The following is a 15,920-nucleotide window of genomic DNA, read 5'->3' as shown; positions in this document are numbered from 1 at the left end:
ACAAAAAGCGAGCTCTGCCCATTGGCTGGACCTGGATGGACACAAGAAAGAATAAACTGCACGGGGACCATAAAGCAATTTATTTGATTCCGAGACGATGTCAAAATATTGCCAGCTTGAATATGGTTTCAAATCAGAAAATGTGTGCATATTTGTTTTGCGAGCGGTTTTATGGCGTTCATTTGGAATGACGGCGGATGATTTAAGGGCAAGCAGCACACCGACGCGTACGAGCGATGCGCACCGTATCTACTGGACGGTTGGGTTGCTTAATTCTCTGAGAGGTAAATGTAAACACGGGCTCGTGTCACTCGGATACAATAACGCAACCTCCAATAAATTTTTCAGTAATGTCCCGAGTAGTCACTGTAGAATGTTACACAATTTATTTGTCAGTACTGGCATGTCTGTTCTATTTTGGTTTTCGTCCCTATCGAGTCATTTTGGTAACTTGATTTGTAAATTTTACATGGAAATTGTGATTTTGAACTGCAATATCTTCCACCATGTCCTCCACACCTCCACACTATCTGGTAGTCTATGTAATGAATAAATTAGTCAAATTCCGAATAATATTTTTGCAATTTGTAGCAAAGCGATTGTCTCATGGAAAACCATCACTTCTGTCTTTAATGGTTCACGCTATAGTAGTAAGGCAGTAGTAAGTAGTAAAAATAGTAAGGCAAGGTATAAAACTTTGAACTTTGAAACATTTCTAAGAATTAAAAAAACTAGTTTTCATTGATTATGTTTCGTTACGATTAGAAATTCAATATGCATCAAATATACTACCATTGTTCGAAGTCTTATCAAGAACTATTAACTTAAGCCAAACAGATTATAACCACGAGTCTAATTTTTTACTAAGAACAGCATTCTAAATTCATTTTTCAAACTTGTTTTGAATGCATTGTAGAATAGAACCATTGCCAATAAGACCTCGTTGTCCTCTCTTGTGAATTCCAGGATAAAGATTCCACTAAATCTACGTGATGTGACTGTCGCTGTGTCTGTTGGAAGTAGGCCTAGCGTCCGAGCGCATTAGTTCTATTTTCACGTGACGTTTTAACAAGTCGTCTGACCAGCCGAAATTCGGCTGATTCATCCGGAATTTCGATACAGTAGCACATTTGGTCGAGCTTTCCACTCGCTGGCGCATACTATTAACGTATTTGACCATAATTTCACGTGGTGTTCCCCATGGGAAACAACGTTACCGTTACAACGACAGAAAATGCTGGTGGCTAGCGAATGGCCGTTACTCCCTTCTTCTGGATTTCACGCGACCTCATCCCCCGGAGGATTCCGAACTCTTGTGAACATCGGAGCATCCAGATGTGGCCTTCAGCCTATTTATGGCTGGTTTACAAAGCTAATCCTGTTTCGACATGATGTAAGTGCAACTATTCCGGATATCGTTGGATCGGACCAACTCCAGAGGGGGAGGAGTGGCCATCGCTCTACGAAATACCACCGCTAAACGAGTTCTGCTGAAACCACGATTTATTAAAGTTATTTTAGTGGATGGAAGATACCACCCCGTCGGCGTTATCACGCTCATCGTTCATCTCAAGCAAGTCAAAGCCGGCGATGGAACATCAGCCGATTTACGATGAGACATTGTCAAGCTCACTCAGCGCCAAACGTCGAGCATGGGACAACTTTCGCTGTAATTAGAGTTACATCATTTGATGCTTTTTTATTTATTGAACAGCTACTCAGTCTTGCACTTATTACAACGAGTATTTTCCCCTTGAAAAAGACACAATCCCCGTGTCGAAACGTCGGGTAAATAAAAAACTCGTTGTAATAAGTGCAAGACTGAGTAGGAAGAGTTGGAAGGAGGCTTCCGGGCCTCTTGGCAGGAGGCTTCCGGGCCTCTTGGAAGGAGGCTTCCGGGCCTCTTGGAAGGAGGCTTCCGGGCCTCTTGGAAGGAGGCTTCCGGGCCTCTTGGAAGGAGGCTTCCGGGCCTCTTGGAAGGAGGCTTCCGGGCCTCTTGGAAGGAGGCTTCCTGGGCCTCTTGGAAGGAGGCTTCTGGCCTCTGGAAGGAGGCTTCCTGGCCTCTTGGAAGGAGGCTTCCGGCCTCTTGGAAGGAGGCATCAGGGCCTTTTGAAGGAGGCTTTGGCCTCTTGGCAGGAGGCTTTCGGGCCTCTTGGCAGGAGGCTTCCTGGCATCTTGAAGGAGGCCTGGCCTCTTGGCAGGAGGCTCTGGCCTGTTGGAAGGAGGCTTCTGGCCTCTTGAAGAAGGCTCTGGCCCTTGGAAGGAGGCTTCCGGGCCTCTTGGAAGGAGGCTTCCTGGTCTCTTGGAAGGAGGCTTCCGGGCCTCTTGGCAGGGAGGCTGGCCCTCTTGGCAGGAGGCTCTGGCCTCTTGCAGGAGGCTTCCTGGCCTCTTGGAAGGAGGCTTCCTGGCCTCTTGGAAGGAGGCTTCTGTCCTCTTGGAAGGAGGCTTCCTGGCCTCTTGGAAGGAGGCTGGCCTCTTGGAAGGAGGCTTCTGGCCTCTTGGAAGGAGGCTTCCTGGCCTCTTGGAAGGAGGCTCTGGCCTCTTGGAAGGAGGCTTCTGGCCTCTTGGAAGGAGGCTTCCAGGCCTCTTGGAAGGAGGCTTCCTGGCCTCTTGGAAGGAGGCTCTGGCCTCTTGGAAGGAGGCTTCCTGGCCTCTTGGAACGAGGCTTCTGGCCTCTTGGAACGAGGCTCTGGCCTCTTGGAAGGAGGCTCTGGCCTCTTGAAGGAGGCTTCCGGGCCTCTTGGAAGGAGGCTTCCTGGCCTCTTGGAAGGAGGCCTGGACTCTTGGAAGGAGGCTTCCGGGCCTCTTGGAAGGAGGCTTCCGGGCCTCTTGGAAGGAGGCTTCCGGGCCTTTTGGAAGGAGGCTTCCGGGCCTCTTGGAAGGAGGCTTCCGGGCCTTTTGGAAGGAGGCTTCCGGGCCTCTTGGCAGGAGGCTTCCGGGCCTCTTGGCAGGAGGCTTCCGGGCCTCTTGGCAGGAGGCTTCCGGGCCTCTTGGCAGCAGGCTTCCGGGCCTCTTGGCAGGAGGCTTCCGGGCCTCTTGGCAGGAGGCTTCCGGGCCTCTTGGCAGGAGGCTTCCGGGCCTCTTGGCAGGAGGCTTCCGGGCCTCTTGGCAGGAGGCTTCCGGGCCTCTTGGCAGGAGGCTTCCGGCCCTCTTGGCAGGAGGCTTCCGGGCCTCTTGGCAGGAGGCTTCCGGGCCTCTTGGCAGGAGGCTTCCGGGCCTCTTGGCAGGAGGCTTCCGGGCCTCTTGGAAGGAGGCTTCCGGGCCTCTTGACAGGAGGCTTCCGGGTCTCTTGGAAGGAGGCTTCTGGGCCTCTTGGAAGGAGGCTTCCGGGTCTCTTGGAAGGAGGCTTCCAGGCCTCTTGGAAGGAGGCTTCCGGGTCTCTTGGAAGGAGGCTTCCGGTCTTTCTTTTCTTTCCGGTCGGGTTTTTCTGGGAACGGTCTGGCTAAAGCTAAAGCAGGCGTCTTACCATTTCATTCTTAGGTACCGGATTTTGCGCACGGTGGCCGGCATCGATCCCTCCCCAGTGGACAGTGCTCGTTGACATGGGGCGTCAATGTAAACAGCTCTGTCTCGCAGTAATTTAGAAGGGAAGAAAGAAAACACAGTATTTGTTGGACATGAGCATCGATGCACCGACTGATCACTTTCACATCACGGTGCCGGGATAGCAGTATCGGGGAACGATCTGACGGTATTGGTCAGCCTACCGTCCCAATGCAGCGTGTTTGTAGCCGAGGCTGTGGCGACTCTCATCTGCCGTCCAACGAACCCATTCTGATCGTGTACGACTCAACTGGTGCGATCGTGGCTCTGCAGAGTGACGACCCGAAAAAACCGGCAATGGGTAATGTTTCTAACATAACCGCGAGTAGACGTAGGACTTGTATAAACGTTACGTATTTACATTTAACTTTTAACTTATGGATTTATGGAGTTTGATTATAGGTATTGATATTGGAAACGACAGCTTCCATGCTGTGTAGAATTATTAGCTATTTGTTTATTCAAAATTACTGGAAATAAAACTAATAATTAAATACACCTTTTTTGTATTTTTTTGTTAGTATGAATAACAATGCTTTGTTTCTAAGTATTAAGCCCTTATTTACTCTAGCAAATGTAGGGTATTTTTAGATTTCTTATTGACGGTAGTATTCAAAGCTTAAAAATAATGTTAATAAAATTTTCAGACTTGGGCAAAATGTGCTATTTTAGGGGAACTGTCTCGTTTCCCAAACAAAAAAATAAGGCAGCAATTTCGTTGCTTCTTTTTGCTAACATGCGTGCTTACTGCTGGAAAAAATCACAACAATGAGAAACAAGTCAAGAAGAAGTAACCCTACTAAAATAGAAGAGGCACTGCTAATACGTCAACGAAAAATTATTTAATGTCTTGGCTCCAAATTTTTAGTCTAAGTCAAGTTTAATAATATAATTTCCCAGAAAACGAAAACCAAAGTGTAAAATAATGTTTATTAACATATTCTTCTGGAAATTATTTTTTGTGGACTTTTTTAAAACATTTATATGTAACACAATCTAAAATGGATATTATCACTATTGCTGATTGTGCGTTATTAATTGCTAATGCCTTCTGCGAATGAATGAATGTAATTATTTTAATCAAGTTTTTATTTTCATCAGTGTAGTTGATTTTTTGTTGAGGAATCAGAACTGTTATAGTATATAGAGCACAACTTAACATTTGATCAGTCCTATGATGCCATGACTCGTACCCATCCCGGTATCATGTGATATGGATGAAATCAATCACTTTCCGTGGATAACCAGACCAAATCTCTCTGTGCTAATTTTATTCTTCTTCATCCATCACCGCTGCCATCGCTGCATCAGCTGTCATCGGCCTCTATCCGTGAACTCCGAGCGATGCGATGGGCGATTGCATCCATCGCAACCGATACCACTGCATCCGAGCATCATCAAGCACAGAATAAAAAAACCCGCCCTCTACTTTCATGCATATTTGCAGAACCACCACCCACCGGCAGTTCTGCCGCTGGCGACTGCATGCTGTGTAGGTAAACACAGCGAACAAACAAACGAAACGAAAAATGCGCGAGCAAAAAGCACATCAGTACGTGCTGCTGTCACAAATTGTAATGACTCGCACACGGCAGGCACTGCTTCTTTTATACACAAAGAAAATCTTGTGGTGGACCCGAAGGCCCGTGACATACCGAATTCTGATGTCCGTGTTAGGAATGCACAGGATTGGTTATATATGAAATTTTTGCTGGCTTTGACAAGAATTGAAATTTTCAATAGCTTATCATTAATAATTTTAAGTTTCAATGAAATAGACAAATTGCTGTAGAATGCCCGAGTCGATTGATATATAAATCTTAAAAATCCATAGAAAGATAAAGGCGCTAGAAACGTTCGAAATCATCCCTTCCAGCGTAACGCTCTCGATTTCCAAAAATCTGAATGACACCCAGTATAGTAAAGAAAGACGTAAGTCCTTCGCCAAAACCCTGGATCCAACGCAAATGTGCTATGAATCCCCGCCTTTGCTTGGATCACTGGGGGCACTGAAAAATTCCGGGAAACAGCGCCGCCGATCAGCTGGCTGGGGCAATGAACCAAGGCCAGGTTTTTACCACCTCTGTGCTGATAGTGGGGTCCCTTCTTAGCCTAGCCGTAAGATGCGCGGCTATAAAACAAGACCATGCTGAGGGTGGGCTAGGTTCGATTCCCGGTGCCGGTCTAGGAAATTTTCGGTTTGGAAATTGTCTCGACTTCCCGACAGCGTCACAGTGGGGACTGTAATGCCAATAAGAAGGAGTGCTGATAGTGTATCTCAAACACTGAATCGGAAAAGTGGTCTAGTTAGATTGGGATTCTCAATGGACGAGATCCATTACTACGCAACTGCGGAAAATGAATGGAAACCGAAAGGAAAAATCTGAGGGAGCAGCGAGTCATTTAAAGACACCGAACCGGGCACACACGGCTCTCTCACAATTTCAGCGGTGGTCCCTTCCGATCTTCATGAAGGATCTGCGAAGTCCCTAATCCGGTAGTACATATCATGTGCAGGTGCCCCATACACCAGATTACACCCATACACGAGGCTAAGCGCACCAATCATGGCATTCTAATCAGTATGAGGGATGCCCTAGCCGATAAAGCGGCAGCCAAAGATACTTAAATTGTTCCTGATCAATGTTTTCTCTTTTTAAACTTGTATCAATCCAGTCAGACTTCTTATGCCCATGACATTTTTGCTTTAATACCATATCCTCATTTAATGCCACTAAATTTTTCAAGTCTCCAGCTGTGGCCACTTCACCTTCAGCGAGTAACAGCAAACTATTGATCATGTTGCCAAAAATACCGATCTTGATGAACTTTTGTGCAGAATTCGTCATATTTCAACCGTCACTCATTTCATTATACGTTGCTGGTCGGAATGACATCTTACTGCGCGTTGCAGTGCACCATCACCGTCGGTCGTCTACCTACTTATCTTCGAGCAAAATCTTCCATTTTTAGAGTACAATTCATCACCCGAATATGAAATGCACATTGCACATTTTTTTTTTAATGATTCTTCAATAACCACGGGTGTCAGACGTCTCGGACGTTGATGGCGACGGACATACAGTAGACTGATTGATCCACCTGACTAAAAGTTGTTGTCGTTTTTCCTCATCCCATTCCGAATGCTCCAATTTCGCAAGCATATAGTGAACATTTTTTAAATTTTTATTTTCAACCCAAGATTTAAAAAGAAAAACCTTTTTGTTTTCTAAATCAGTCTAATCGTCAGCCACCCAATATGAGACGATGCACTGCACTTCCATACGATAACTCAGCATTACCGACGATGATACGAGCTCCAGTCGGTCAAGTCTGCCAAACAGCTGAAGTGCGATCGACGTTTGGCTGATTTATTTCGAGTTGACGTCGATGTTGTTGGTCGCGTCCATCGTTGTTGTTGGGTGATGTTTTCGCGTTTCGTTTTTATCGTCGCCGTCGTATTTTTTCTTCTTCTTTGGCGCTTTTGCATTTGGTCGGTCTGGGGCTGACAAAGCGCAAATTTAAAATCAGACAGACCAGACAGCAAAAGTCAATAAACATGGGGTGTGCGTGGATTTGACTGTTGGGTTTGCTTTTCTTCACCAACGTATGCTAGAAAAGGTATTGGCATTGTTGGGAATCGCAGAAAAAACCGGAATTTACTTGTTTGGAATATTTTAAAATATATGTTACGGAAATAATTACAGTCTCTTCCTGTTTTTGGCACGTGGTTTCTAGGTTAACAAATTCCACTTAGGCAATGAGTGGATTTTCAGCTTGTGTTGCGGAAGGACTGTACTGAACACAATATAGGTACTCTCCTTCAGTGTTGTAAAATGTCATTTGCATTCGTTTGTATAATTTTTTCAGAACTTTTTTCAGAAGTTGTCTATTGATTATTGATGTATGACGAACTTATAGCTCTTCAATGTGCCTACAACTTTGTCTAACAAGACATTGCTGTAAATATGTAATCTGGTGCGTGGGAGGCAAAATGTCATTCAAATGACATTATGTCAAATGACACGTGACATTTTGGAGAGTTTTCACTCTTCAGCCTTAGATGTTATATCTAGAACAATGTACCCTGGAACAAAAATATAGCCCTACTCAAGCGTTATGAGTACATCTTAAATTATGATGTGAATTTTACTTCTGAAGAAAGTTATTAACAAATTAGTCAAATGACATGCAGATGACATTTTACAAGCCTGCTCTCCTTTACTCGAAGTTTTTTTTCTATCTCTACTTGATTCCTGGCTACTCTGATCGATTTCTTTATTCTTCTAAGTTCTAAGTGTCGAGTGTTATAATCGCAATATTTCAAACTGTTGCGAGCAAAAAAAATTTCTCACTACGATTTGTCTTTACTGTTGTTTATAACGCTAGGTGACTTAATTGCGGTTCCTCAGATGCATTCGCCGTTGTTTGGGGGTTGTCTGGTCGCATGCAACAACCTCTGAGCAACCTCCACCTACGTTGCGTCTTCGCGGCAAAGCTTTTCGCAAGGGGTGTGTAATTGTTCAGGTGTCGCGTCGTTGGTCGCTCGCAATCAGGTACCGTATTGAATGTAGAGAAGCGCGAAAAGATATTAATCTTTTGTGTCTCGCTGGTGGCAAGGTGTAAAAAGTGGAATGCAGTTTGGGGCGGTTGGCAATATATCGAAGTACATTGATTTGTTCAAAATATATTGCAGACAAGAACGAGACAGACGATGACATCGGTTTATTTGTTGTTGTTGCCAAGTCTCGTTTGTCTGCTAAACAAACGCTCTATATGGAGAGACATTTCGAAGAGTTTAAAAGTTTTCATTCATTTTGAAATTATATCTCTGATTATCGATTTATTTAGCTGAGATTGTGAATTCGAATCCAACACATTATTCTTTAAAAATATGATGTAAAAATGATAATAAAAGAATAGATCGAAAGTTTTGTAAAAAATTAGAAACAGTAAAATCGAGTTTTATATAGGGGAACTGTTCCAGTTTCCATCTCACTGAACATGTATTCATCTCATCGCAAAACAAAGAAATACAGCACCAATCTCGTCGCTTCTATTTGCTAACACGCGTGCTCACTGGTGAAAAAATCACAAAAATAGGAAACCAACAAAATTCCTTCTCATTGCTTTGTTTTTGATGGGATGGAAATAGGAGCTATGAGATGAAGTGCCGAAGCGTTCCCCTACATAAAAAGATTCTATTGTTTTCAATAAAAAAGATGAATGACTTCATTTCCTTGGTACTGTTTGTAATTCGGATCGATGCATGTGAAAATGCTATTCCAATTACAGTCAAGTATAAAGTAATTATAGTGAGGCATGCTGTAGAGAGTAGTATCGTTAACTATTTTTATTGTATTCAATTTATCACACTATGAGTATTCAATGATCACGCTTTCTCGATCCATCATCAGTCCTTTGCCTTCCTTAGCTCAGTTTCGTTAGTAACCGTATCCGTATCGATGGCCATGCTGAAACACATAAAACACTTTCAATCGTTGCACTTTCACCAATTTTTGCCCACATCACTTACATGACGCTTACGGCGCCACAGGCCCTTGCCTTTATGATGATAGTGCTGATAATCATCGTCATAACCGTAACCATAGTGCCCAGGGGCTCCGTATCCATATCCAGGGTAATCGGGTGCGTGGTTTCTTCTCCACCGACGGAATGCATGCTTGCCATGCTGTCGTCCGAAGTATTCCTGATGCGGCACTCCCAGTGAGTGTCCGTTGAAATTAAAGTTCGAGATTTCCCGTCGGAAGTTGAGAATGCGCATCGATAAACATTCTGGCAAGATAGCCAGGCACAGAACCAGTAGAGAAATAACGGAGAACTTCATTTTCGAGTCGTAGCACTTATATATTACACCACATCGGCTGTTTTTTTTATTTGAACTTCACCACTGATCAATCACAACAGTTTGACTGATTCATTATGATCAGTGTTGCTACTATTTATACATTGCGTAACTGATTTGTGCAAATCTAATTAACAATTGTTGGGCGAAAATTTCTAAACCACATTAAAACATGACTTCTCGTTGAAACTTTGACATTACAAAAAGAAACTTTGGGCAAACAAAGCCCAATGTCTTGGATATGCATCATGGATTCCGTGGCAAATGCGTATCGTGACCGCAAAGAACGTATGCGTGCAAATATGTATGTAACATGCATCGAGTCTACGTTTCGGAAAATTTTCCACTGTGAATCGTTTGTTTTAGAAAAAATAGAAAAGAGAACAACCTTGCATATAATCGACAGGCTTCGGTTCAAAGCGCAGTTCAAAAGGTAGCGGATGTTGTTGGTCAGTTAGTTGAGGTGCTTCCGCCAGCGATGTGGCACTCAATTCTAATAACCAATCAGATAAGGCTTTCATTAATTGTGCAAGTATCGTTCCTCACATAGTTAAGTGATTTATATTGAAAAAAAAAAAAATGATGACAGTAAATTGGAAAATATCAACCCGATTTTTTTGTTATAATGAAAAACAACGCAATGTGTTCAAAGCTTTGTGAGCAGTATTTTTTCTAAAAACAATTGTCAATTTTCCAAAGAAATAGAAAGAAATAGAATAATAAAAGTGAATTCTAAAAACTAGGAGATATTATATTTTAAAGTTTTAAATCACAAAAAAGAGTGAAATGAATTTTGGCTAAAATATTCCAATAAATTAATCAAAATTACAAAAAATAATTGCAAAACAATAATACAGCGATTGAATTTGAAAAACAAACGTTTTTTAAGAAAGGCTTATCCATGGGAAATTTTTTTAAATGTTTTTCTCCGTAAACGTATATATTTTTAAGGTGATAGTTGGTAGAGTACCCAAAAACAAAACTTTGAAAGTATTCGTGAAATAAAAAGCTTCATAATATATGCTGTGGTAGTATTGGTGTAACATTTATTACAAGAAAAAATATTAGTAGGGTGGTTTAAAAATCGACTTAGCTCTATCACGCCACTCGATTTGTCCCATGCTCCGATGATCCTCCGAAAATCTGATCCGATTTGCACAATAAATGACTAAGCACAAGCCTTTTACGTTTGTATGGCAGCTTGTACGAAAAAATATTCCTTCCATTAAATTTACAACAGAGCCTCCCCACCAAGCGCCAGCAAAATAGATCCCATATAGTTAAAAGCAACACTCCTGAGCCCTCACTCATCAAAAAACGCGCCTTGATTCTGTCATTTCAAACGGATCTAACAAACCATTTAAAACAGAGTTTTGTACTGCAATCAACAATTTTTATACTGATCTGTTAATAGTAGATTTCGATTCGAGTTTATCACGTCCCCAATTTATCACTTGGAACTTTATCTACAGAGAGGTAACACAAGTTTTGAATGTTGTCGAGCTTTGTACAGTAAATTTATTGGTACATACTAGCGAGAATGGTTTAAGTACGCGCTTCCTGACGAAACTTTTGGAATCATGCGAGAGGTATCACAAGTTTTGTATTTGTATCGGACTCGCTGTATCACTGATGATGATAACACAACGACAAATGAAAAATTCAACTTCAATAAACCAACTCTCAAACTCTGAAAATTCTTTGGAATTTCCAAGGAAAATTATTCAGTAATTCCGTAGAAAAATCTTTGGAAATTACTTGAACAATTCTTCATAATTTTCACGAAACAATTGTTCAAAATGTCTACAGGTTCAGTAGAGAAATAACGGAGAACTTCATTTTCGAGTCGTAGCACTTATATATTACACCACATCGGCTGTTTTTTTTATTTGAACTTCACCACTGATCAATCACAACAGTTTGACTGATTCATTATGATCAGTGTTGCTACTATTTATACATTGCGTAACTGATTTGTGCAAATCTAATTAACAATTGTTGGGCGAAAATTTCTAAACCACATTAAAACATGACTTCTCGTTGAAACTTTGACATTACAAAAAGAAACTTTGGGCAAACAAAGCCCAATGTCTTGGATATGCATCATGGATTCCGTGGCAAATGCGTATCGTGACCGCAAAGAACGTATGCGTGCAAATATGTATGTAACATGCATCGAGTCTACGTTTCGGAAAATTTTCCACTGTGAATCGTTTGTTTTAGAAAAAATAGAAAAGAGAACAACCTTGCATATAATCGACAGGCTTCGGTTCAAAGCGCAGTTCAAAAGGTGGCGGTGTTGTTGGTCAGTTAGTTGAGGTGCTTCCGCCAGCGATGTGGCACTCAATTCTAATAACCAATCAGATAAGGCTTTCATTAATTGTGCAAGTATCGTTCCTCACATAGTTAAGTGATTTATATTGAAAAAAAAAAAAATGATGACAGTAAATTGGAAAATATCAACCCGATTTTTTTGTTATAATGAAAAACAACGCAATGTGTTCAAAGCTTTGTGAGCAGTATTTTTTCTAAAAACAATTGTCAATTTTCCAAAGAAATAGAAAGAAATAGAATAATAAAAGTGAATTCTAAAAACTAGGAGATATTATATTTTAAAGTTTTAAATCACAAAAAAGAGTGAAATGAATTTTGGCTAAAATATTCCAATAAATTAATCAAAATTACAAAAAATAATTGCAAAAACAATAACAGCGATTGAATTTGAAAAACAAACGTTTTTTAAGAAAGGCTTATCCATGGGAAATTTTTTTAAATGTTTTTCTCCGTAAACGTATATATTTTTAAGGTGAAGGTTGGTAGAGTACCCAAAACAAAACTGTGAAAGTATTGGTGAAATAAAAACCTTCATATGCTGTAGTAGTATTGGTGTAGCATTTGTTACAAGAAAGATTATTAGTAGAGTGGTTCAAAAATCGACCCTGCTCCATCACCTCCACTCGATTTGTCCCATGCTCCGATGATCCTCCGAAAATCTTAACCAATTTGCACAAAAAAAAGACTAAGCACAAGCCTTTTTACGTTTGTATGGAAGCTTGTACGAAAAAATATTCCTTCCATTAAATTTACAACAGAGCCTCCCCACCAAGCGCCAGCAAAAATAGAACCCATATAGTTAAAAGCAACACTCCTGAGCCCTCACTCATCAAAAACGCGCCTTGATTCTGTCATTTCAAACGGATCTAACAAACCATTTAAAAACAGAGTTTTGTACTGCAATCAACAATTTTTATACTGATCTGTTAATAGTAGATTTCGATTCGAGTTTATCACGTCCCCAATTTATCACTTGGAACTTTATCTACAGAGAGGTAACACAAGTTTTGAATGTTGTCGAGCTTTGTACAGTAAATTTATTGGTACATACTAGCGAGAATGGTTTAAGTACGCGCTTCCTGACGAAACTTTTGGAATCATGCGAGAGGTATCACAAGTTTTGTATTTGTATCGGACTCGCTGTATCACTGATGATGATAACACAACGACAAATGAAAAATTCAACTTCAATAAACCAACTCTCAAACTCTGAAAATTCTTTGGAATTTCCAAGGAAAATTATTCAGTAATTCCGTAGAAAAATCTTTGGAAATTACTTGAACAATTCTTCATAATTTTCACGAAACAATTGTTCAAAATGTCTACAGGTTCGCAAAATCTACGAAAAGCTTCTTTTGAGCATTCTTTGAAATGTTCAAAGAAAATTCTTCAGATTTTGCGCGGAAGACTGTTCAAAATGTGGACAACAACAATTGTTCAAAATGTCTACAGGAAAATGTTCGCAAAATCTATGTAAACCTTCTGTTGAGAATTATTTGAAATTTTCAAAAAACATTCTTCAGATTTACCGTTGGAGATTATTCAAAATGTAGACATCAACAAAATAAAGAAAAAGAAATTTCCACGAATTTGACGAAATTTTAATTAATATTGTTCAGAATTTCTACGTGATTTTTTTAATATTCAATATTTTAACGAAAAATCCAGATTAATTCACCTAGCGTTGGTGGTGCCTTTCTCGCATTTAGTTAGGACACCCACCTTATATGCGGTTTATATGGTCCGATGTACAATTTTCTTCATAACTTTGAAACGCAATGACCGATCGTTATAAAATTCAATAGTGATCAACAAGGCTTTGCCCCCTGTCGAATGAAACTTGTTTGCGAGAAAATCGGTTTAGGATTACTATACGAAAAGTTGTCTAATGTTTTTTATAGCTTTTGTGCACACACATACACACGGACAGACAGACATGTGCTCAGCTCGTCGAGCTGAGTCGATTGGTATATAATACTATGGGTCTCCGAGGCTTCTATAAAAAGTTCGTTTTCAGAGTGAAATGATAGCCTTTCGGTACAACTTTGTTGTACGAGAAAGGCAAAAAAATGAATTTTGAATGAATTTCTTTGGATTTCTGTTTGTATTGTCTATAAGAAATTCTTCGGAAATTCAGTGGAAAGCTATTGAAAAAAAGAGAAAGGGTCGTTTAACCGAGAACCAAATAATACGAATAATACGTTATGTTGAAAATCATCAAGCAAATGCAATTCGATTTGGCCGAAAAAAAGTTGGGCCAAAAATTTCATTTGGTCAAAGCGACATATGACCGAATAGGTAATTTGGCACTCTTCGCTAACACGTCGTTTGGTTGAAATGGTCGTTTGGCCGAAAATGTCATTTGGCCGAAATGGTTTTTGGACTAAAAGGGCATTTGACCGACGACCCAACCGACGGTCCAACGACCAAATGTTGATTACTTTTGATGATGATGATGATGATGATGATGATGCTACATGCTACCATCTATTTTAGCAAGGCACCTGCCAGTAGCACTGGTCATATCTGATAAATGATTTGATCATGTTTATATTATTGTTTGTATTTCATCAAACTCCTGTATGAAGGGCCAAACATGGGTGGAGTAGTTCCATAAGCAGAGATACTTATGCGAATCCACGGGATGGATAGAGAATCTCCTTCCAGAAGAAAGTTCGTACACACAATAATACAATCTAGCCCTCTTTTCCCAGATTGACTCAATAGATGGGGAGAAGAGCCCGCCCTTTAAATGTCCCATGTGCCTTCGAAATGTTGACAATAGGAAGTTGGCAATTTCACTCTTCCTATCCAAATCGCTTCAATCAGGTGCCCTGATGGATATTTTATATATAATTATATAGTTTTAATGTAAATTATGATAATTTGCAATCAAAACTTTTCACCAAATTTCAATTCGTCTGTCCTCAATGTGCAAGATTCTTTCTTCAACATCAGACTGTTTTGATATGAATGGGTTTTTCAGAGATGGAAAGACCAATTGTTCGTCGAGTTTCTGGTTAAAATCAGATTATACTTGAATCCTAATAGGATGAGATAAGAAGAAGGCAGTATCGAACATTCCAACTAAGTATTTTTGTTTAAAATTTCACCTCTTTTAAGGACTAAGCAGTGTAATAAATTTGTCCTAAAATTTGACGTAATCCTTAACAAAATTCCACTCAATTTTCGTCAGAAATGTTGATTACTTTTGGCCAAACGACTTTTTTGGCCAAATAACCAGTCGGACGAACGACATTTTTGACCGTATGTCCATTTCGGCTAAATAAAATCGTCGGCCAGATGGTTTTTGGCTTTTCGGCCAAATGGCCCTACCTGTCGTCTGGCCTAAATCCATTAATTCGAATGCCACTTGGTTAGGCCGAAAGCCATCAAGCCAAATTCCATTAGGTCGAATTAAACGTTTGTCCGAAACGGTATTAGGTTGAAAATGGTTTGAACGAAAATGACATTTGGCCTATAGCGGCAAACAGCCGAAAGGCACATTCGGCCGAGCTGGTAATTTGACCGAGAGGTTGTTTGCCGTAACAGTTCATTTGGCTGAAAATATCATTCGGCCGAAATAATCGTTTGGCCGAAAAAGTCATTCGATTAAAAATTCCATTTGGCAGAAAAAGTCATTTGGCCCGAAAATGTTCTTTCTGCAAACCAATCATCTCGGCCAAACGGCATTTTTGCCATACGACCTATTCGGCTAAACGTTTTTTTGGCCAAATGACAAACATGCGTACATGCCTCGACTTCAATTCATTCGGCCAATGTGTTTTCAGCCAAAGGAACTGTTTGACTAAATGACATTTACGGTAAAATAATTTTTAATTTTATTTTAATAAATTTAAGGTTTGTTTGATCAAACCACATATTGGGCCAAACAATTTTCAGCCTTACCAACAGACAATATTTGCTATATAAGCTATACAGGACTATTTTTGGCAATACAAGCGCTTTATTCACCTTCAATGTTTGTTGGATTCTGGGCTTCAGTAAAATAGCTTTCTGCCAAAAGACTCTTCTGTGTTCAAAAATTTTATTTCTACGAGTATTTTGTTTGATTTCAACGGGAAATCCTTCGAAGTTTGCTAACGTGAAATTGTATCCAGTTTTCCACGAGCGGTAATGGCCGCCAGCTTGCCTACAATTGTTACCTTAAGGTTGT

The 15,920-nt window shown here is 40.5% G+C and overlaps 2 protein-coding genes across 2 annotated transcripts in view; both read right to left on the bottom strand.

Annotated features, from left to right (window-relative positions):
• LOC134209382 (uncharacterized protein DDB_G0271670-like) overlaps positions 1-15,920 on the bottom strand; it is a 79,474-nt gene that overhangs the window by 30,722 nt on the left and 32,832 nt on the right. The gene's annotated exons all lie outside the window — the stretch shown is intronic.
• Positions 8,884-9,468, bottom strand: LOC134215503 (uncharacterized). The gene is made up of 2 exons (XM_062694683.1): positions 9,080-9,468; positions 8,884-9,017 (listed from the first exon to the last, which is right to left on the bottom strand). Exons 1-2 carry the CDS (start codon positions 9,389-9,391, stop codon positions 8,988-8,990), a joined length of 342 nt encoding a protein of 113 aa, XP_062550667.1. The 5' UTR covers positions 9,392-9,468; the 3' UTR covers positions 8,884-8,987.

The sequence above is a fragment of the Armigeres subalbatus genome, chromosome 2 (genome assembly GCF_024139115.2).
Source record: "Armigeres subalbatus isolate Guangzhou_Male chromosome 2, GZ_Asu_2, whole genome shotgun sequence".
NCBI lineage: Eukaryota > Metazoa > Arthropoda > Insecta > Diptera > Culicidae > Armigeres > Armigeres subalbatus.
The sequence above is the reverse complement of the archived record's forward strand: the minus strand, read 5'-3'. Positions and strand labels throughout refer to the sequence as shown.

Excerpts from the sequence above, each read along its gene's own strand:
- LOC134215503 (XM_062694683.1), bottom strand. The coding sequence starts at position 9,391 with ATGAAGTTCTCCGTTATTTCTCTACTGGTTCTGTGCCTGGCTATCTTG. Across the intron at positions 9,018-9,079 it reads TGTGGCGCCGTAAGCGTCAT|CATGGCCATCGATACGGATA; the intron begins GTAAGTGATGTG and ends TATGTGTTTCAG.